Source organism: Dermacentor andersoni, chromosome 5, assembly GCF_023375885.2.
Source record: "Dermacentor andersoni chromosome 5, qqDerAnde1_hic_scaffold, whole genome shotgun sequence".
Taxonomy (NCBI): Eukaryota; Metazoa; Arthropoda; class Arachnida; order Ixodida; family Ixodidae; genus Dermacentor; species Dermacentor andersoni.
The window spans coordinates 166,785,480-166,807,150 of NC_092818.1; the positions used below are offsets into that span (position 1 = coordinate 166,785,480).

At 43.1% G+C, this 21,671-nt stretch overlaps 2 protein-coding genes across 5 annotated transcripts in view; one reads left to right on the forward strand and one right to left on the reverse strand.

Annotated features, from left to right (window-relative positions):
• Window positions 1-18,491, reverse strand: part of Lasp (LIM and SH3 domain protein Lasp) — a 30,035-nt gene extending 11,544 nt beyond the window's left edge. Inside the window, exons 1-7 of one of the 4 annotated variants that reach the window (XM_050179189.3) lie at window positions 18,271-18,491; window positions 17,523-17,617; window positions 9,945-10,029; window positions 7,441-7,627; window positions 6,950-6,994; window positions 4,949-5,104; window positions 2,725-2,841 (exon numbers count right to left, since the gene is read on the reverse strand). In XM_050179189.3, the coding sequence (XP_050035146.1) occupies window positions 2,725-2,841; window positions 4,949-5,104; window positions 6,950-6,994; window positions 7,441-7,627; window positions 9,945-10,029; window positions 17,523-17,617; window positions 18,271-18,342 (757 nt within the window). In that variant the 5' untranslated portion in view covers window positions 18,343-18,491. Of the gene's footprint in view, window positions 1-2,724; window positions 2,842-4,948; window positions 5,105-6,949; window positions 6,995-7,434; window positions 7,628-9,944; window positions 10,030-17,522; window positions 17,618-18,270 lie in introns of all 4 variants that reach the window. The other 3 variants (XM_050179188.3, XM_050179191.3, XM_050179190.3) reach the window with 3 other exon arrangements.
• Window positions 18,492-18,682: 191 nt separating this feature from the next.
• RpL23 (ribosomal protein L23) lies at window positions 18,683-21,671 on the forward strand. The gene is made up of 5 exons (XM_050179192.3): window positions 18,683-18,753; window positions 19,108-19,191; window positions 19,571-19,699; window positions 20,450-20,563; window positions 21,549-21,671. Exons 1-5 carry the CDS (start codon window positions 18,741-18,743, stop codon window positions 21,629-21,631), a joined length of 423 nt encoding a protein of 140 aa, XP_050035149.1. The 5' UTR covers window positions 18,683-18,740; the 3' UTR covers window positions 21,632-21,671.

The window sequence follows — 21,671 nt, forward strand, 5'->3', positions numbered from 1 at the left end:
ACTGTGTTGCGGTGAAGTTTACTAATGCAAATCCACCACTATGGAGCACAAACACCCTTCCTGCACGAGCCATACGTATTTTGAGACACCGACTTTGCTAATTTTTCCTCCATGGCATGTGCTGCCCTTCACATTCACAGCCTTGTTTGATAGCATCCACTGAAACACTGCCATTTCATCGGCAAGAATATTTATGGTGACGCGATAAGCGATATCTCTCGTACCACAGAAGCACACTTGCAGGGGTGCAGCATTTGATATGTTGAATGTGGCGATGAATGGGAGTTAGATATACACAAGGTACAGTGTCACAGTTTTGCATGCAATGTTTAAGATTTTACGGCAGTTCAATATAGACAACTCCATATATCCAACTTTGATATATCCGGGATTGACTACAAATCCACACCGGCAATATGCCATACAGCTCATCTTAATGCCACTGTAACTTTTCATCACATAATGCACAGATACATATACTGTATTTACTTGATTCTAACGTGCCCTCGATTGTAATGTGCACACCTTTTCCAAGACAACAAAAAGAGAAACGCTCTTGATTGTAACGCGCACGTGTTTGCCGTGACCTAAAAAAAGAAAAGTCCTTTACAGTACTATGCACCTCATTCTTTCATATAGAAATACAACTTTCTCTTATTTGGAAAAAATAAAGAAGAATTTGCTCCCAATGCACTAAAGTTGCAATAAATAAAGAAGTCGCAGTTTTGCCTGACAGGCGAAGCATCGATTACGATAGCAAATTAGTAGACAGCTACAGTAAAAGCTCGCTAATTCGAATTCCGCGAGGATGCTATGAAAATTCGAATTATACAAAATTCGAACTAATGAAAGTAAGAGAAAAAAATCGCTCGGTTAAAGGCGCGTATATAGTTTGACGTGGCGTGAGCACGCGCGCACACGCTACGTCACGCTGGCGTGAACAACGTCTATACTTCGAAGCACTGCCGCAGCCAACGTAACCGGACGCGGCCAGCGCGGTCCGACGCGCTGACTGGGGTGGAGAAAAAAAAAATGTCGCAGACTCGCGCGAAAAGCGAAGCATCGATTGCGATAGAAAATTAGTAGATAGCTATACGAAGTAACGATAATAGTTTTATCGACCATATAAACCTGTAAGCATTCGCTTACTAAATAAATTAACAAGCACTGTGTCACACGCGCACAGGTAAGCATGAACGCATCTCGCTCGATGACCGCGGAAACTCGCTGGAGTAAAAACATGCAGCCGTAGCAGCGAGCAAATTGACATTCGTACAGCTCTCGCTTCAACGCGAACGAAACGTAGAAAGCACAGTGCATACGAAGCTACCGGCACTACGCGCACTCAGCAAACATCGCGGATCGCTTTGAAGATGAGGCCCACGCGGGCGCGCACTTTGGCCACGTCGCAGTTCGCTTTCAAGATGCGGCGCCCGCATGGCCGCGCCGTAAGCAGCAGCCGCCGAAGATCGTCCTCCCGTCGCTCCCTCGCCTCACCCCCCTGCCTCGCGCGCGACAAGAGAGGGCGCGCTTCACCCCACCTTCCCCTCTCGCGCACGCGAGATTGAGCCGCGTTCGCCGGCTCACCCTCGCAAGGTCGTACACAAAGACGACTGCGCGCGGCGACGGTGTTATCGTCCTTGCCGCTGATCGAAAAAGCAAGGCTGCGCGACCCGGGCGGTGACGCCAGCGTGCTCCCGCGCACTAACACCCTCCCCATCCACGATGATGCGGAGTTCGAATTATCGGTGGCGGTGCGGATTTCAGTGTGAATAAGTGGGATGTGTTACATATTGCTTTCAATACATTGTTGGACGGACCGCGGCGACTACTTTGAATTGTCCGAAATTTCGAATTAACGAGTAGTGAATTAACGAGCTTTTACTGTATACCAAAAGTAAGGATAGTAGTTTTATCGGCTGTATGAACTTTTAAACATTTGCTTACTAGCTAAATTAACAAGCATGGCGTCACGTGCGCACAAGCAAACATGAACATGTCTCACTTAATGACCGCGGCAACTTTTCATCAGAACACTGGAGCGAGGAAGTGCGGTAGCAGGAGCGAGCGAATTGACCTATGTGCGGCCTCTCGCTTCAACGCGAACTAAGTGAAGAGAACACAGCGCAGTGTGCCTAAATGTGTAGGCTCTTGTCTCTGCTGCAGATCGATTTCAAGATAGGGGTCGCACGGCTGCCGCTTACGTAACAGCTGCCGGTGTAGAAAGCTTCTCCTGTTTGCGCCAGTCCCGCAGGTAAGTTTTGGGAACTCCGAACGCCCGTGATGCGGCCCGATTTCCGTCCGTCTCTGCACCCGTGATCGCTTTCCTTTTAATTCGGGCATCGTGATGAACTCCGCATGTCTTTGCAGTCGGCAGTCTCATGCTGATGAAGCAAACGCAGAAAACGGGAAGACGGACGGTGTACTAACCTAAGCCAAAGGAAGCACTGCCTTAGCACACGTACTGCAGCACATAGAGTAGGCTCGAAGCGCGTACAAGGCAGCCATTTTGAAGTGCCGATGGCGATATTGTAGCGCAAATTTAGGGTCGTACTCTATTCTAACGCGCACGCAATTGTTGGACCCATTTTATAGGAAAAAATGTGCGGGTTAGATTCGAGTAAATACGGTACATGAATATCAAACCACTAGACAAGGGGCAACAGATGGCTCACAAACAGCATATGGAACCAAAATTATTGAGCCAGAAGATACTTTACTCACCTCTATAGTAATGCTGAGCCTGTGGTGGGTTATATCCTACTGCAGAAGACCCATAGTTGTCGTTCAACGGATCATAGTCTGCAATTGAACCGACCTTGCGCACAGGCTGAGTTTGCACTGGAACAAAGCGACACAAATTATCATGACAAGTTTCCACCATACAGCAACCACTCCCCACACACAACTAATATTGCCAAATACAGCCTGGCCATGGTGTATTGAATAAGAAGCAGATGGCCAAGTATTTTGGTGCACAAAAATATCCTCTACATATAATCAAAACTTCCACTCCATATCTAATACTTCACTACAATAAAGTCATAACGTGTTTCTTTGTTACTGGTTGTCACATGTTAGATTATTGATGTGCCTTTCATTGTATTCAGTGTTCCTATTACTTAACAAGGTCCTCAAAGATGAGACACTTTGTCCCATTCTTAGCAATGCTTGATCTGCCTCTGTTATGTCACAAATACACCAGTGCCATGGTGCTCAAGCATGAAGTCTATGAAAACATTATGGCTTTCACTTTTTTGGTTAAAGATGTACTTTTTTAAACCTAACAAATCCAAAGAGGCTTAAAAGAAAAGCTAACTGGCCTGTCCAGCCCGAGTCAGTGTTTGGTGCACTGATTTACGAAGTTACAAGCACAAAGAGTGCACTTCCTTGTAGAAAAGCAAGCAAGTACAATGTCAAAATTGCTTGATGCCACAGCAAGTGTTCTGCAAGTGCTCTAGTGAGTCCTTAGGCATTCATATGCTGAAGATGTTAATAGCTGGAAACACAAGTGACTGATCAGTGTTTAGCATGTCACTTAAACAAGCACAGTACACCAAAACCAAACTCCTTAAGTGAAAAATACAAAATTCAAGAAAAAAAGTGAGGAGGGGAGAAGAGCCCTTGCTTCTGTGAATACAAAACGAATTAAAGGGATCATAAAATTAACACAAGGCCAGAAAAACGTGTATGTACTGATAAATAGCCTGATACTGAATGTCAGTACCGAAAAGCCAATACTGAATGCACCTGCATGGCAGGTGCATTCGATAATACATACTGTGACACATGACAGAGGTCCCTTTTCATTCATGGTGTGCTTCACCGCAATACACTAAATATGCTTGGCCGCGCGACTTCGCTGCACAGTGGCGAAACCTACTTTTGGAAACAAGCATTATGCAGTGCTTGACCCTTGCCGTACTTTCTGCACTTTGAAGCCGTTCGTGACAATGACAAAGGCGGAGTCACCGCCATTGCTGACAACTTTCAACGAAAAACCCATGCACCGAACAGTAAGTAGCTTGGTAGCGAACATTAGCTAAGCCTAGCATTGCTGTGGTGGCTACGGCTGCCAAGCAGATTGACGTGCGAGTGCTGGTTTGATGCTGCGACATAATAAAAATGGCAGCGGTGGTGGCTTCGATTAATGCCCTTTCTGACCTGCAGTCGCAACAAAAAGTTTGGAAAATCGGACTGTGAAGGGTTCCAGCATCCGAAATTTAAGGCGTTCTTATAGTGCACTATGGGATATGTGGCAGTGCCGCGAAGGTGTGCAAAAAAATCGGGCCTCTGAAAAATCATTATTTGACTGTATTGGAAAAGGAAACTGCACAAACTGAAGAAAAGCAACGCACTGCGATAATATCTTGCGCACAAGCAGGTGATCATTCACACCATGCAGCCACAAACTATTGCAGATAACATGGTAGTACTGCAAGGCATCAGGTCTCCAATTTGTGCAACACTTAAAAAATTTTTTTACAGTGGTGCAAGTCTTGAAAGCAATGCAAGAGATTCAGGCCTAGCCTTAGTATTATTTGTGAACATGAGGTCACTACCACTCCCAAGTTTCCAGCATCCCACTGGCATAAAAGGTGGGGAGAACTAGCAGATATAAGCATTTGCGGCGGGATTACATTAATTACGGATTACATGAATTGCGGCAGGGTTACACTTTTTTTTAATAAGCTTTGTGTTGTTAACATAGCATAATTGTGTCTGAATTCCAGTTGTTTCTTCAAGGTGCTACTTTTATAATGGTCCGTGCGTACACTTTACATACATAATAGAAAACCCGAAACTTAATGCAGAGCCCTTCACAGGCCACGCCGTGCTGCACAGGATTTTACCCTTCCAAGACAAGTGCACAAGCCCACATAGTGAATGGACAGGAGCAGACTTGGCACAGGGTGGGCGGTTCAATAGCAGGAGGAAGCGAGGGTACCTGGTCCTTCCTCAGATGTGTAGATAACTGTGGATTGCAGCTTGGAGCTGTAGGGGGAGTTGTTATTGGCCGGCATATCGTACTCGGTGGCTGCCCGGACTGACTGGAGTGTTCTGCTGCTGGGCCGGTCCTCGTTAGGGGGAGGAGGAGGGGGTGCTGCCAAGAGGTGGGAAGGAGTGCACACACACACATGCACACTGAGGCCTAGGGAAAATGCACTGCAGTACACAACATGATGGGGGAGGAGCCCAGTGAGTGGCATCCCAATGATGCCCCACAGGAGAACAGAGGAAGAACAGAGATCACCACATCTGCATGAACCTAATGGAGGAGCCAGCTTGCCCAGGGAGCGAGACATGAAGGGGTTAGCAATTACGTGGCCTGATGCTTCACACAAAAATCTCAGCCAGGGGCTTGAAAAAGAAAAGTTATAACTACACATACATATCAAGTACATTGCGGATCCTGTTTGGGCAGGCCACCATCATTCAGGGTCAATGTAATCAATAGAGGCCAGAACTTTAGGCAATATGCCCCCCTCCCTCTTTTTCTTCTTCTGCTTGTGTCTTCATTGGGCCTATTCCAACAAATAAACACTAACTATGGGTCTAGAAACACTTTAGTACTTCACCTTAAAAGTCAATTAAAAGTGCTGCAGATACTGCAGTCACAGTATAGTTTTGAATACAATGCAAGGCGTGCCTTTAGGCTGCAAGTAAAAAAATAAGAACAAGAACTCCTAGTTGCAACAACAAACTCATTATGTTCATGCAAATCTGTTTGCACTGTCGTGAAGCAATGGACGAACAAAAAGGGACACCAGCAACAAGGCAGGGAACAAATATTAAGGCTACTATTATTAATTTTTAGTGAGACCTATTTAAAAGTGCCTTATTATTAGCGCCACTGGCAAGAAAACACTGGACTGAGATGCAAGTGCACATTTCCCCATGCAAGTATGTCAACAAACAGAGTGCTTGCAAATGGCACTGGCCTTCCAAAGCAATTCTCAGTGACTCAACACCTAATGTACAAAATGTATCAAGTACATTACGGTGATGAACTAGCAATGCTCATTCTGGTTTCCGTCCCAAAATGAAGATGGTCGAAAGCGTCTGCGGATACAGAAGAAAATGTTGAGTGAGAGATGCAACAAGAAACAAAATATGAAGTAGAGTGGAAAGTTGGGCAATTTCTTGTAGATTTTAGCCCACACAATGACAAGGCCATGAAGTGTCCATTTTTTTTCGTGTGGCCTTGTTGATTGAGTGCACCAAAATCTACAAGAAAATGACGAGAAGAAATGCCTATGAGCAAGCGATGGAACAGATTTACTGAGTCCATACAAAGTGTCAGGTCAAGTTGGTTGGCGGCAAACATTATGGGGACCACACACACCCATTTCTTCTAGCGTACATCACTGGCAGTAAGTGAAGGGAGGGTGCACCCTGCCTATGCACTCTAAATCTGCACAAAAAAGTGCAGATTTAGAGTTGCATAAAACGTTCGACCTGGCAATGGAACTAGGTTGAGAGAAACTTAAAAGATGCCAGTTTTTTAAACGAGGCTTTTTTACCTGGAGAAATTGCATAGATATAGTATCTGGTGACGAGCACAGCAAATCAAGAGTTAAAATACAGCTGATGGGGGAACCACTAATGGGTTAGAAACAGAATTGTCATTTTGGTTGCGACAACTTCTGGCAAAGCTATAAATAACTTTACTTTGTCAGAACAGCAGCCACCCTTGCAGAAAGCCATCCACACCGAGATTGGCCACATAGAAATGCAGGTACTTTGAATGATGAAATGTTGTATATAGCAGCAGGAAAAAGCGACCAGCAGTCAGCCCAGAAGGAAAAGAAAGGGAACAGCATGCATCCCAAAAAGCAAAGCATCATCGGACAAACAGGAAATACGATGCGACATGTGCGCTACTGAAAGCGAATGAGGATGGCCCTGAAAGTAAGCAACATGTGTATAACAGCATAGAGATACTCACGAAACTGAGCAATGTCACAGGTTGTGGAGGTCTCTTGTTCGGCACCTGCAAATGAAGAAATACAAGTGATCGAAAGTAAAAAAAAAAGGAGCAATTTTCACCATAGTGAGCAAATGTACATAACAGAATATTAAGTACCAGTTAGCTAACACATTACACTTGCACAGCAAACTTCCTGGTTTGTTGAGTGTGCTTTATGAGGTCCCTGCAGTGAAGGGACCTCATAAGGCCTCAACATGACACAGAAGAAGTGGACGACAAGTTACCACAGCTAAACAATAGCACACTTATACGGCGACCTGTCTATGGCTTGTTGCAACCACTAACAGACAGCAAATTCAAGTTTTTCAAGAAATCAGATTCATAAAGTATTTTTATATTTACCTTCGAAGATGGCAAAATTGTGCCCTTTTAGATGCCAATGAATAACAAAACATATGCATAGGTAACAGACAAGTGAGGAACAGCAGCGATGATAAACTGACTATCACCGTGGCCATTGCGATCCTGCGGCAGCAGCCCTCGGCGCTGCTCCATGAGATTCTTGCGTTCTAGCTCGCCATGGTAAGCCACATTGCTGATGATCTTTGAAGTCTGGCGGATGCGCATTGTCTCCGGGTCATCGGCAACTTGCGTCACTTTTCCCTTGAGCTTCTCAAAGTCTTCATGGTACTTCACCTGTGGAGAGAGTGCATTATAAGAATATGGGATGCAAGACGGGATGCTGATCTCAGCCATCTGAATAGACAGGCAAGTGGCGACAACAAATACTGAAAAAGAAAGTATCCATGCAACAGTATCACACTATCTTCTGCCACCACTCAAGCCCAGTTTCAGTGTGAAAGGATTGGTGCATCAAACAAACATACCATGCAAACATATAATGACAACATCACAGGGGTCCCATCAAACAAGATTTACAAACTCAACAAAACATGGATGAAGCTGGTAGCCAATAAAAACCATCAATAAAATCATAACCAGCTTTCATCTCTGAAAGCCGGTTTATGGGTGTTACTGCAATCTGCAGCTCAATTTTTGCTATGCCTAAGATGCCACTTGGCCAATTTGAGGCCTGATACGGTATTAATATTATTATTATTACTATTATTATCTGTAAGTCTTCATGCAGGTGTTAGTTGCACTTCAATCGCCGTTTGGCATGCATTTGCCAGTTTCATGCTCCTCCTGCCCAAGCATATGAAAACAAATGTCGTGAGAGCGTTCAAATGGGTAAATGGTGTGAATCAAAAGAACAAATTATTCAGATCCCATGCACTGTGGGAATCGATGTAATAGAAGCATTCCGTGCTGGATGCATTGATTGATGATAATTGATGATGCATTGATGATGGCTAAAGGTTCATTTCTTCAACGTTTAGACTAACACAAGAGTGGTGAATTGATGTTAAATGTTACCTTGCGTGCACCAAAGCTGTTTGTCTGTGTAGTACACAGATCCCACTGGGAGAGGTGTTTGCTTGAGGTATTGTTTTGTGGAATATTTCATAACCTCTGAGAGGGTTAAGCATTGTCATTGCCTCACATGGCAGATCGCATTGTGGCAGAAGTATTAAACTTGAATTGTATTATGGGGCTGTACGTGCCAAAACTCCAATATGGTTATGAGGAATGCTGTAGTGGCGGACTCCCGATTAATTTTGACACCGCGGTGTTCTTTAATGTGTACCAAAATTTAAGTGCACATGCGTTTTCTATTTTTGCCCCCGTTGAAATGTGGCTGCTACAGTCAGGATCAAATCCGCGACCTCGAGCAATGCCATAGCCACAAAGCTACTGCGGCGGGCACACAAGTGTTGATTTGACGTGCAACTGCTGTAGTGGTGCGCTTTAATTAGCGTGGCTCTGCTTCTGTATGCCCTCCAGAAGTTGTCCGCTTGACATATTTGCATGGCGTTTATTTTTCAGAAATAGCACACACATATGGTATCTTGAACTTAAGTTCATCCAGTTTCCCCACAACCGCTGTCTGTTATAGTAGTAGCATTTCCTTGCCTTCTCACATTTCCTTACCTTTTCCCTGTCCTCCCCTCCCCCCCTGCCCTTGTATGGGAACTGCCTCTTCTCCCCCCTCCTCTCTACAGTTCTATCTACATCCCTTGTGGCCTGGCATTTAGTAGAATGGTAAGTGCTGCAGTTTCTGCAATGCTTTTAAAGGAGGTCACGGATAATTGCAGCTGTCAAAGGCTAATGTGGCGACACCCAGAGAGCTCCAGAGGGCATCGTGCACATTTGATGCGGTGGGGCCTAAACGAGCTTCTCGCCCAGTGCCTTTCCTTGTTTTTCCTCTCTGCCTTGCTTCTGTCTTGTATACAGCAGCAGCAGCAGCAGCGGGGAAGTCGAAGGAAGAGGCAAAGAAAGCTTCGCATTAAAAAGTAGACTCAGTGAATTAAACTTCCAAGCTCTCAAACATCAGATCTCAGAAAAGTGCAACTGTGCTTTTTCGGTTTGTGGAGGCCTCAATACTGAAATGTGTGTATAGCCACATTTCAAGTGGTGACATTGCTTTCTAGCTTTAGATATTCAATTTCCAGAACATAATTGTTTTCTGTTTTTACTGGGTGGTACCTTTCAACAAATCTAGGGACACTCATTTACCACTTGTTTTTTGTAGTGACAAAGATGGCCACTTTAATGCACTAAGCATCCAAGCACCTGCGAAATTGCAAATATGTTTCCAGCTAAAATAAACTACTGTAACAAGCCTGCAGGGAGCTCTAAATAAATGAACTACAATAACCACAGAAATCATGTTGGTGTCACACCTCAACACGAAGGACCAGTTAGTCGGGAAAAAAAAGGAGAAAAAATGGGTTGCAGATTTTTTTTTAAACATGTCAGAGCATGCATGACGATACTTACTCAGGAACCACAGGGCAGCTAAGCAACAGAGACGCCCAATTAAAACAAAGACAAACAAGAACAGCAGCATGTTTCAACAAACATTCAACATATGCAGACATAGGAGGCATACCTGACTCTGTATGCGAGTGTTCTCTGCAAGCCGCTTGGCCTCTGGTGTGTCTGCCACAGTTGTGTGTTTGGCCTGTGGACAGTGACTGAAAAATTCAACACAGGAGGCAGTTGCCTCAAAGAGTTGCTCACAAGTGATTTTGGAAACTATTAATCCTAATCAATGGAATGAGAGTTCACTTAACAATAGCTCTGGACTTCCGATCCCCGAGACTGAGGTTGCAGATCTTCTTAATACAACATTTAGTTCGGTTTTTACTAAATTCCCTGACGGCTTGCCTGATCCACCATACTTCGCATATCCGCTCATGCAAATATCACCATCCCATCGGCATTGTCAAAGTAATTGAATCATTGAAGAACTCGTCATCCACGGCAGTAGATGGTATCAATGCCAAAGTCATAAAAAATACTAAACATGTGTGCAGCCTGTTTTTATCACCGATATTCCAGGACTCACTTAACAGCACTTCATTTCCACATGACTGGCAGGTGGGCAAGGTGATCCCAGTCTTCAAGAAAGGAAGCCGATCATCACCGAGTAACTACTGCCCTATTTCCACAACAAGCGTGTCTTGTAAAATAATGGAACATATTTTATACTTGCATATTGCTAACTTCCTAACATCCGTCAATTTTTTTCACCCAAGTCAACATGGCTTCCGCAAGAATTATCCCTGTGACACCCAACTTGCTCTTTTCTTGCACGACTTACATTTAAACCTAGATCGTAACATCCTGACTGACACAATATTTTTAGATTTTGAAAAAGCATTCGATAAGGTCCCTAATGGTTATCTCTTAATAAAGTTATCCAGTCTTAACATTCATCCTTGTGTTCTAAGCTGGATTCAAGGGTTTTTAAGGTCTTTGGGCCCCGTCAAGCTACTCTCGTAGCTTTTAGCCCAAAATGACCATCCAGTTTCTGTTTCTTTTACAGGAAATTAAAGACTGATTTGATTTGATTTGATTAACTAACCGTCAGCAGTTCGTATACGCTAACTCACACTCTTCATCCTTAACACCTGTGCTTTCAGGCGTACCTCAAGGTACCGTACTTGGTCCCCTCCTTTTCTTAATATACATCAATGACCTGCCTTGTAATATTTATTCTCATATCAGACTCTTCGCAGATGGTTGTGTGGTTTACCGAGCAGTCACTAACCCCACCGAACATTTGGAATTACAAAATGACCTATTGTGCACACAAAACCGCTGTAACACTTGGCTCATGTCATTAAATGTAGCTAAAACCATGTTAATGTCTATTCATCGTCATCATAATTAGGATATGCCTAATTATAGCATCAATAACATGCAGATTGCAACAACTGATTCATTCAAATAACTTGGTGTGTATCTCGCGTGACTTAACTTGGACCTGTCATGTTAACCACATAATCTATAGCCTAGAGTACACTAATCGTAGTTAACCTAGAGTACACTAATCGTACTCTAGGTTATCTACGCCATAACCTTTTCCTCGCTCGTCCCTATATTAAACAACATGCTTTTATAACCTTTGTGCGACCCAAGCTGAAGTGTGCCGATGCTATTTTTGACTCCCACTACAATAACCTTATTAACAACCTCGAGTCGATTCAGAACCATGCGACACAATTTATCCTGTCAAATTATTCGTACAATTCAAGCATCTCAGCACTAAAAGCCCAAATAAACTTACCTTCTCTAGCCTCACGCCGTAGAATAGCACGTCTTAACATTTTTCATAAATTTTTCCATTCTTTGCCTATTGACAACTCGTACATAAAAAGAGCACATCGCATTGCCTGCATCAGTCACTCTAACACAGTATGTCCTCCACAAGCCCATACCGTGACTTTTCAGCAATCATTTTTCCTGCACACAACACGAGACTGGAATGGCCTGCCCGCCGAAGTTGCCACTATCACCGACCCACTTACATTCAAGCGACTCATCGAAAATATCCCTTTGTAATTTGTAGTACCTTTCTTTGTCTCTAACCCCACACTCCCTCATGTAATGTCTCAACAAGAGACCTTTGTGGAAATAAATAAATAAATGCATATTAGAAAATTGCAGATTTGGCCATGTGATGCAGTGATGCAATAGCTGGCACAATATTATGCACAGAAAGTATTGCACCGATTCATACAATATTGGCTGGAGTAAGCATTCGCAAATGCAAGAACATACTTGTCAACTAGCTAAATTAAACTCTGGGGTCTCTTATATGCAAAAACAACAATCTGATTATGAGGGATGCCGTAGTGGGGTCTCTGGATTAATTTTGACCACCTGGGATTATTTAATGCGCACCCAATGCGCGAAGGTAATTTCCTTTCGAGACGCAAAAGCTTTTCTCAGCAATTACTAGCCTCAGTGGTTTTTACTTGTGGAGGTTGCCCACCCCAGCAGTGAAGTGGACAGACATTGACTTCTTTTTGCTTTCCTACCTTGCAACGCGCTTCATACAACTGGTTTTTGGATAAGCTGCAGAATGTGGCATCAGTCGTCACAGAAGCTAGCAGTATGACTGTGCTCTACAGGAAAAATATTCTCTACTATATAGCATCAGTGGAATGGCTGAAAGACAAAATCCTTGCGTGGCAATGTGAGCACCCAGAGTTCTAATGCATTGCAAAGCACTATATATATTTTTTTCTTTATTTCGGCATGAACTTCTCAGAAAGCCCTTTGCGATTCCTGTGATAGACAGTGGTAGACATCAAAATGACAAGGGGAGTGAACCCATAATAGCTATCCCTGTAATGCACAGGCAACATTACTAGCTTACTAATCTAGTAACGTTGATGCAGAGGTGACCCGCAATAATCCAAACTTGAGTAGTAATTGGTGATTCCACCTAATTCACAAACATCAGAACTTAGATTTGCTCACTATGTTTGCAGCGAAATTTTATAGCACTTCATATAAACAAGGCATTTAGAGCAATGGGGCCAAACCTGCTGATGAAATTCAAACACTGTCAATAGTGACACGTGTACTTATCTTTATCGGGCGACCACGCTTCACCGCCTAGCAAATGCTATCACACAGCGCGGGACGCGCTTGCATGTATCCGAAGTTTCTGGAAAGTTATCGATGCTTCTATCCGCGGTCTGTTGTCGCCGAACCTTGTGTTATCTGATTTCATCGCCTGACGCGAATGGTGTAGAACTATGTGGAAGGCACGCGGGTCCCAACGATTAGTCTGGAACATTCAATGACTGCTCTATAAAAGCCGACGCGCTTGACCCGCTGATCAGATTTTCGACGATCGCCGAGCGTGTTCGCCGCTATCGTTGTGCTATAAGTGTAGCCTGTTTTGTGGGCACAGGTTCGCCCAATAAAAGCTTGTTTTGTCGTTCACAGTATTGCTGCTGTGTTATTCAACGTCACCACCACGTGACATCTGGTGGAGGTGCTGGGTATCGATCCCAGTACCTCTCGAACATGCCCACACCTTTGATATTCAGACTACTGTGTATGTTGACTGGTACTACCACAAGATAGTGATGCCAATCCAGTCACTGGATTAAGGTTCATAATCTGTCCACAATCCTTTTTTTTTTGTTTTGGTTCATCGACACACTATGTGTGATTGATGTTTGTACTAATAACTCTTCAATTCTGCTTTAGACCCTATTTAGTTCACCTTTAGATAACAAACAAAATAGGTTGTCTCTAGGACATTGAATTATCACAAATCAAATTAGTGAGATTGCTGCTTGATAAAGATGTTCACTTCATGCTTGCCTGACAGTGAGGCATAAACAGACTTGTCACTCATGAGAATTGTCATTCAGAGAATGGTAGTCATGGTCTTCGGCAATTCGGTTTCAGTTTTCTGGGTGAAATTGGCCAGAATTCATCACGCTGCATTAGCAGTGTCAGACTTTTCCATGTCTAAATCTGTTTATGAATATACAAATGACAGGCTACAAGTCTAGCATTAGGATTGAATGACTCCTTTAGTTTTTCTAAAAAGTAGGGATGAGTAAACATTAAACGTTTCAAATACTACATGCTAGCCATTCATATTTGAAAAGGAACTCTTCAGTATTTTTGGATATTCAAAGCCAACTGCATAGTTTGCAATACCTGAATGTTGAAGTGTTGTTACTAACAAGCTATCACAAATTATCAGACCTGAGACAATGATGAAAGTTCCCAAGCAATGCATAAACAAAACCATTAATGCAAGCCATTTCTGGTTCCACAGTGGAAACCTATGTTATAACCTGTGATTTTTGCTTGCAGTTTGCCATTTACTGTTCTGGCAGTCTAGTCATGTAGCAGTTTTCTTCTACACCACAACCTCTGATGTTTTCCATGCAACGGGCCCATTAAAGCTAGATTCACACAAAAGAAGAAATTTCACGGATGAGCAAGACGTGGCTGACCCACAATGTATTGCGCCCTCAGAAGCTTATCTGCTGCATGATGGGTAGAACTGAGCCATGCGATGCTCATCCGTGGAATTTGGTCCATCATGGGAACTCAGCTTTACATGTGCATATGGCACAAAAGTCCTTCAACAGCTTTTCTTTTTCCACAGCTGATATTTTTTTCTGCAACCATTTATCTAGCATTCTTGGTAAGCTCATTGTACAGCAGCCATTCTTTCTTGGAGAGCTTGTTTGCAACCAGGCTCTAAAGTTGAGTTTTTTATCTGTACAGTTTTTCTAATAACAATTAAATGATCTTGTACATAAAACTGATCCTTAGTCCTGGATAGTTAGCAGTATTTTTTGCACTAGTAAGTACAGGCATGCCGTTGATACCGAAATAAATATTCCTGGTGTAAAAAATATACATCTGCGTTTGACTATTTGATTCAGTATTCAATACTTACAATTCATATTCGAAAAAATATGTAATTGCCCACCTCAATTAAAAAAAGCTATTTAGACTAATCTTTATAATAATTTGTCTAGTAACTACTATGAGTTATCTTAAAATGTGCGCTTCTGCTGTAAAAGCACTATTAAAGGGACCGACAACTGGCCAGAATGTGTTGTGAGATGTTGATGGAAATGAAATGACCATGATTTATAGTGATAGAATCCAACATACTGTTCGCGATTTAAGTAGGAATTTTAGTTTTAAATTGGCAAAGAAACTCAAAAACCAGCAAGTGGCAAGATTTGGCGGTGAAATCTTGGTACTTCAGATGTATTCTATGAGATTACTGTACGTAAGTTGACTGTTATTAAGTACATGATAATTATTGCTTAAAATTGCAGTTGGTATATTATTAGACACTTGCACATTATTCTACGCTTCGGAAATCAAAAACGCAGGCGTGGCTATGGCAACACGCTGAACTCCGTATCACATGTAACAGCGTCGTTTCGTTTTCAATCTGATTGGATTAATCTTGACTGGTCAAATACCAACGCAGTTGGACAGGAAAGCATGAAAACACGTAGCTATTATCGCAGAAGTCATTTAACAATTCGGAAAACATGAATTGCAGGCATATCAACTTCATAAACAAAATTGTACCTTGTTTCAGCACGGCCACACTTGTCGTCTGCCTCCCACTAATGCCGGCGTATAATCGCTATTGCACTCACCTATCACCATTTTCAGCATGCTTCTAGTGAACGACTATATCCTCACTGCAGATTGAAAAATTCTGACAAAAGATGCTCCACGGCATTTTCTGCGTTAGCACTTCATGATTAAACACACTGACTGGTAAGCTTTCTATTGCAGTAAATAAAAATGGGTACCATGAAAATTGGTTGTCAGTCCCTTTAAGGAAATTGTTTAGTTATGGCATATCCCACATGTTAAATAAATTTCAAACGCATTTTCAGAAACACTCTGTACATCATCTGACCAGTACCTGATGCCTCCACTGCTGACAGTAACATAATGTAAACATAAAGACCTTGACTATGCAAGTCATCTGCTTAGTATAATAATAACAACAGTAAAAAAGTTGACATATGCCCCCCCCCCCCCCCCCCCCAACACCCATTACCCATTAAAACCACTTTCTTCTATTTGTCATCTCAGTTATTTGTTCTCAATTTAATGAAAGTGCTTTGAATCTTCCAAAAATATGGAGGACGCTTAAGCTTTGGCTTTAAGAGTGGAACGCGATAGCATTCAAATACCCCTGACTGCTTTTCATGCTTTAAGGCAACTGCAGCTTACGTAACTGTAACATTTACTGGGAAACGCTGGTGGCGAACGTTATGCACGAAGGCAAGCTTTCTGGTAGAAATGCACTTTTAATATTTCTGTCTGAGAACAGCTAACATAAAAGATATGCAGTTGGTTTTTTTTTTTCCGTTACATTTGTTTGTGGGCTGCAGTTCTTAGAATTCCAAGGAATAATTATGTAAAGAATGAAAGACAATGTATGAGCAACTTTGGTGGTAGAAGAGTGGTCTGGAATTTGGTTCGAAATTCATTTTGCTGAAGCAACGTCCGATTTTTTGCGACATGGAGTCATTAACACTATTGTGTTAAAACACGCAGCCTGGTGTGATTTCCCATTGAAGTGTTAAACATGATGGTTCCAGGGCACTATGTCAGAATTGCCATGAGATATGGTTTATTGCCTGCTAAAATACGTCAGCATTTTTTTGCTAGTTATCTCCTACACAGCAATCCCAAACTTCCCATGGACATTGTCCCCATGTAACCATCTAAAACAAAGCATGAAAATAATTTCTGCCTAAAGAAACAAGTGATACAATATTAACATCTCCATTTCGTACAGGCCAAATATTCACCATAAATACCCATGCCCATCACCACTGATTACATAAAAGGAAGTCCTTACAAAGACCCTACTGATATAGATATGACTCAGAAAATCGACTGAGTTATCACGCCAAGCTAGCCATGAATTATCAGTAACAAAATGTGACCTTTGTCCTGGCAGACTTTGGCGAACGCCTCTTTGCAAAGGACAAAGTATGAAGGCTGACTTTGTGCACGCCAAAATGTGTGCCAGTGCACTGGACAAATGAATCTCGGGGCAGCGTTTTAATTGGCTTAACAGTGCCATTACATGATTAACACAAAACCAAATCACTCAGGTATGCTGTAAGCTATCAAGACACGGTTCATTCTGGCTTGCCAGTGAGCCATTTTTTACCAGAATTATCTGCATCAAATTGGAGTACTGCAAAGAAAGAACACCCTACAGACTCAAAATTAACATAAAGGGAACGCGAACTCCATACAAGCCGCTAAAGCCCAGTAAGTGCAATTGCACAAGGTGTTCCATCCAATTCAGGCTACTACTAGCGCGCATGCAGAACTTGCAAAAAAAGGAAAAGAAAAAAGAACACTCCCGCATCTAGCACATACTACAACAACTGCAGCAAAACTGTTTGCTGCGGTGACCCCGCTTACCTTAGCGGAATAGTTAAAAGCCTGCTCCTGTGAAACAAAAACGAGACGAGCATGTTTTGGTTAATCGTCACGCACGTCGTTTACGGAAGTCTGCGGCTGAAACTTTTTTTTTCCCGAGCACACACGTGCGCTACGCGCAGAGCGAGACAACACATTCGCCAACATGCGGCGGATCGACACAGTAAACAGGTGCAAAAGGAAACTGCATACTCACGCGCTGCAATAGGGAAGCTTGTTGAATCCCTTGTACGTCTTCATGTTTAGTGTCATGCCGCATTCTTGACATTTGAAGCAGCCTTTGTGCCATATCTGTCGGGAAGCACCAAACAACAGTCACCCGCAGTAGTGGCATCCAGAAACGATGCTTCTGGCGCACGTCGAATGCTCTGCGGCGGTGGCCACACCCGTCCTTCCGAATGCGATTCCAGTATAGCACGCACAGGAAAATTGCACACTGCCAAAGAAGAGCGTGCGATCGGCGCCCGTCTCGCGAAGGGAGCTCTCTTGCCCAAGATTGGGGGCGCCGCCGAAGAGCGCCCGAACGCGTCAGAAACGGCCCCATCGACCTTGCGCCTCTGTAACGTGAACCGCTAGTAGTCATAATGCCCTAATTTAGAAGTGACAACTTTGCGGAACTGTACAGTGAAGAAACGAAGGTGTCGCGAAACGTATACTAGAACGGGAAACTACCTAGACAGCACCTTAGGTACTCAATGTCACTATGACAGGAATGATTAGTGACGTTACAGGCCGTCCGCAGGCACACGACTTGGCACGTCTCAAGGAGTAGTGTCATAGACCGGACAGCGAGATCCGGAATTAGCTCAACAGGATATCAAGCGAGGTAGCCTTTGCAAACGGGGTATGGGTCGAAGGGCAGAGATCGAAACATGCATCGCCTTGCCTTGATTTTCAAGCAGTAGTTTTGAAGATGTTATCGAGAACACTAAGGAAGGGCTTACCTTATCCAAACATTTCAACTCTTCAAGAGGATACACCGTCTTTTCACACCGCGCACACTTTTTAGAGCTCATTGTCCGCCGAAAAGACACGTACTGAACCGCAAGGGAGCCAAGTAATCCAGATTTTTTCGTGGAACTTCACCAAGAAAAACGTCCTGAAACTCACAGTCACAGAAGTACACCGAAAAGTCGCCGAAAAAAAAACCGACTGAAAATATGTCTAAAACATGCAGGCCTCGAAAAAACGTCAACAGAAGAAACGGAAACATCAAATAACGTTATTGTCAAATTACCAAAACTTCTAAACCAATAATGTTTGTATATTTATAAAAGTGTTACAAAATTAATTATATAGTAAAAGTTTACAGAAAAATTAATAAATTGTTCAACCCGGAAAAGCTGTTTCACATTTTTTGAGTGTCTGTTGTAAACTTGCGCATGCGCGAGAAGGCCTTTTCCAACAGGCCGAAATGTCTAAGCGAGGTATGTAGATATTTCTGAATTCAAAATCGTAATTAATCGCTGCACATATAACTTTAATAGGCTTGTTATGTTAAATGAGCCTTCAGCAGTGCTTGAAGATGCTTATTCTACTTTTTATTTAAAACTTGGACGTTCAGATTGGATGTGATAATTCTTTAAAACGTTGGTGAGACCGCCCGGTCTGCGCCGCCTTGGTGCTTCATCTTATTAAAATAACCAATTTGTTCTTACACCGAATAAATTGGTGCCTTACTTTGTTATAGCCTGTCGCATTGTATTTGACACGTATTTATTCACTAATAGCTTGCGTGAGGAGCCTCTTCATATTTGAATGTCGCTGATCTTGGTTTCCAGGACGTGGTGGAGCCGCGGGAGCGAAATTCCGCATTTCGCTCGGTCTTCCTGTTGGTGCGGTCATTAACTGCGCCGACAACACAGGTATGTGCTTCGTTTCAAATGGTAGTGATAGAAATGGTGGTGTGATATCGTAGTGATGTCTTAGTGATCGAAAAGGAATAGCAACTTGCTTCGTCTGAATGGAAACGTCGAACCCTGTGCGGATAACTGTCAGCCATGAGGTGGTGTTAGCAGGTGCTAGCTTTGGTTTTCTACAAAAAGAAAAAAAAAACCTCAAGGCGCCGTTCACGCGCATCTTTTATCGGCTTTTTCAAGTAGGGAGCGATGGAAACCGACGCGTTAATATGCCATGGCGCGCGCTCCGTTTCCCAAAATGTTTCCCTGCCATGTGCATTAGATAAGGCATAAATGTCTTAATCGTTCCAGTCCTAAATTTTTCGTTGTCATTTTGTGTATGCAGGAGCCAAGAACCTCTACGTGATAGCCGTCAATGGTATCAAGGGTCGACTGAACAGACTCCCAGCTGCAGGTGCTGGTGACATGATTGTGGCCACAGTCAAGAAGGGAAAGCCCGAGCTGAGGAAGAAGGGTATGTCTTGTCATACAGCCGAACCACAGTGTCTTTTGCATGGCCTCACATCTGGGCATAATTTGCCCTGTAATCGCCACCATGTTAATGTGCTTGAACATAATGGCATATTGGCTGGCTGTATTAGGAGAAAAAAAGTGCTGGTGTGTGGCACATGTCGACAACGAATCGCAATAGTAGTCACTCCTTTTGCCAGCTATTGCATTTCGGCTGCAGTGGTTGCAACGACTGTCAACAGGTTCTGCCTGCTGACCTGGTGTGCTGTTTCGGTAACAGCAGCAACTTTGTGGTGCGGTTTAAGTCCGTTCTGACAGCACAGTTTCAGTACCTTTCCTGTGCATGCCAGAAAAGTCTTGCACAGTCTTATGCAAGATCATTTTATAGAACTCCAAATACGCTACAGAGGCTAGCATGCGACATCTCTCTACACTGAATTTAACTGCTATGGCCACCAGTGTAAGAGGTCATTACATCTGTCATTTTAACAAATGTAGGTCCGCAGTTGTTGCTCGGGCCCTGGGGCACAGGTGGCTGTTAAAAGCTGTTAAGCCATTATAATGCTTTCTAGCTTTGCTTGGGATGTTAAGTTGCTACACCTTGCAACCATGTTTTTCTCTAAGCATGGAATAAGGTTTAGATTCACAGCTTAAGCTATCATGTCAGTACAGCAGTTCCTTTCTTGTGTGTTTTGCTAGCTGCATTTGTGTCATGTTGCTAGTTGTCTTTACTAAAGTTAATATTGTCATGCAGTCATGCCGGCTGTTGTCATTCGGCAACGGAAACCATACCGGAGGAAGGATGGGGTGTTCATCTACTTTGAAGACAATGCTGGTGTCATAGTTAACAACAAAGGAGAGATGAAGGGTAAGCATTCTGCATCTTGTTAAGTTTGATATGAACTAATGTCTGGAAATTGCTTTGCTAATCAGTATTACTACAGGTGAAATCAGTTGGTATTGCGCAGCATATCGGGCAATGTGACAGCTGGTCACCATGCTTAGTGTGCTGTGGCATGTTGTCGCCACATTTAGTAACTGTGTACTTTTTGGTACGTTTCAGTTTAAGCCTGTACGTCACGTTCAATTGTAGCAATTTCGTTCACTGCGACACAGTCATGAGCAGCCCTGCAACTCATCACTACTTTTGGGACAGTTGCAAGAGTTGCTGCATGGTTAGGATCACATCTATGATGGAATAGTTGGTTCTGTACTTTCAGAGTAAGTGTAGCTATGTAGCCAACGCTACTGAACAAAGTACATGTAAGAGTACTGCTAAATATACTGTCCAATTCAGTTATTGCTTTTAATGTATTGATTTAAATGTTGCTTCATTTCATTATCTTGGACTTAAACCATGCCTGAAGCCCGCCCGCGAGTGGGGAGAGGCGACATTAACGTGCCTCATCACCACTCTTTACTGCTGTTGGTGATTTATGCCAGCTGTTCGCACCCGACAGCTGGCATTATGGTCTCCCCCCCCCTCTTATTTTTATTTTTTTCGAAACTCAGGAAACGTGGCCAGAAACTGAGCCAAGACAGTAAAAAGCACGTGCAAAATTGTAAACGAGATTTTCGATGCTCGTTGCCAAAAACCTCTTTGAAGACGCAATGATGTTGGGCTCAATTTCGGCAATCTAAGGTGCAAAGAGCATGGCATGCTGTCGACGGCTCCTGCCCAACAGTGCTTTGAGCTCAGTGAAACCTAATTTGGAAATGGCATGTTAAATTTTGATGGAGCACTGATATTTGTTGGCTTTTGACCAACTTTTGAGCAGATAGGCTTTGAATATACTATTCTCATTGCATACCCATGCATTATGGCTCTTCCATCCTTTTCTCTTCCATGCCAGGATCTGCTATCACTGGACCAGTGGCAAAGGAGTGTGCAGACTTATGGCCCAGGATTGCATCCAATGCAAGCAGCATTGCCTAATTTCCGTTGACCAGCCTAAATAAAAAAAAAAGCTTCAAAT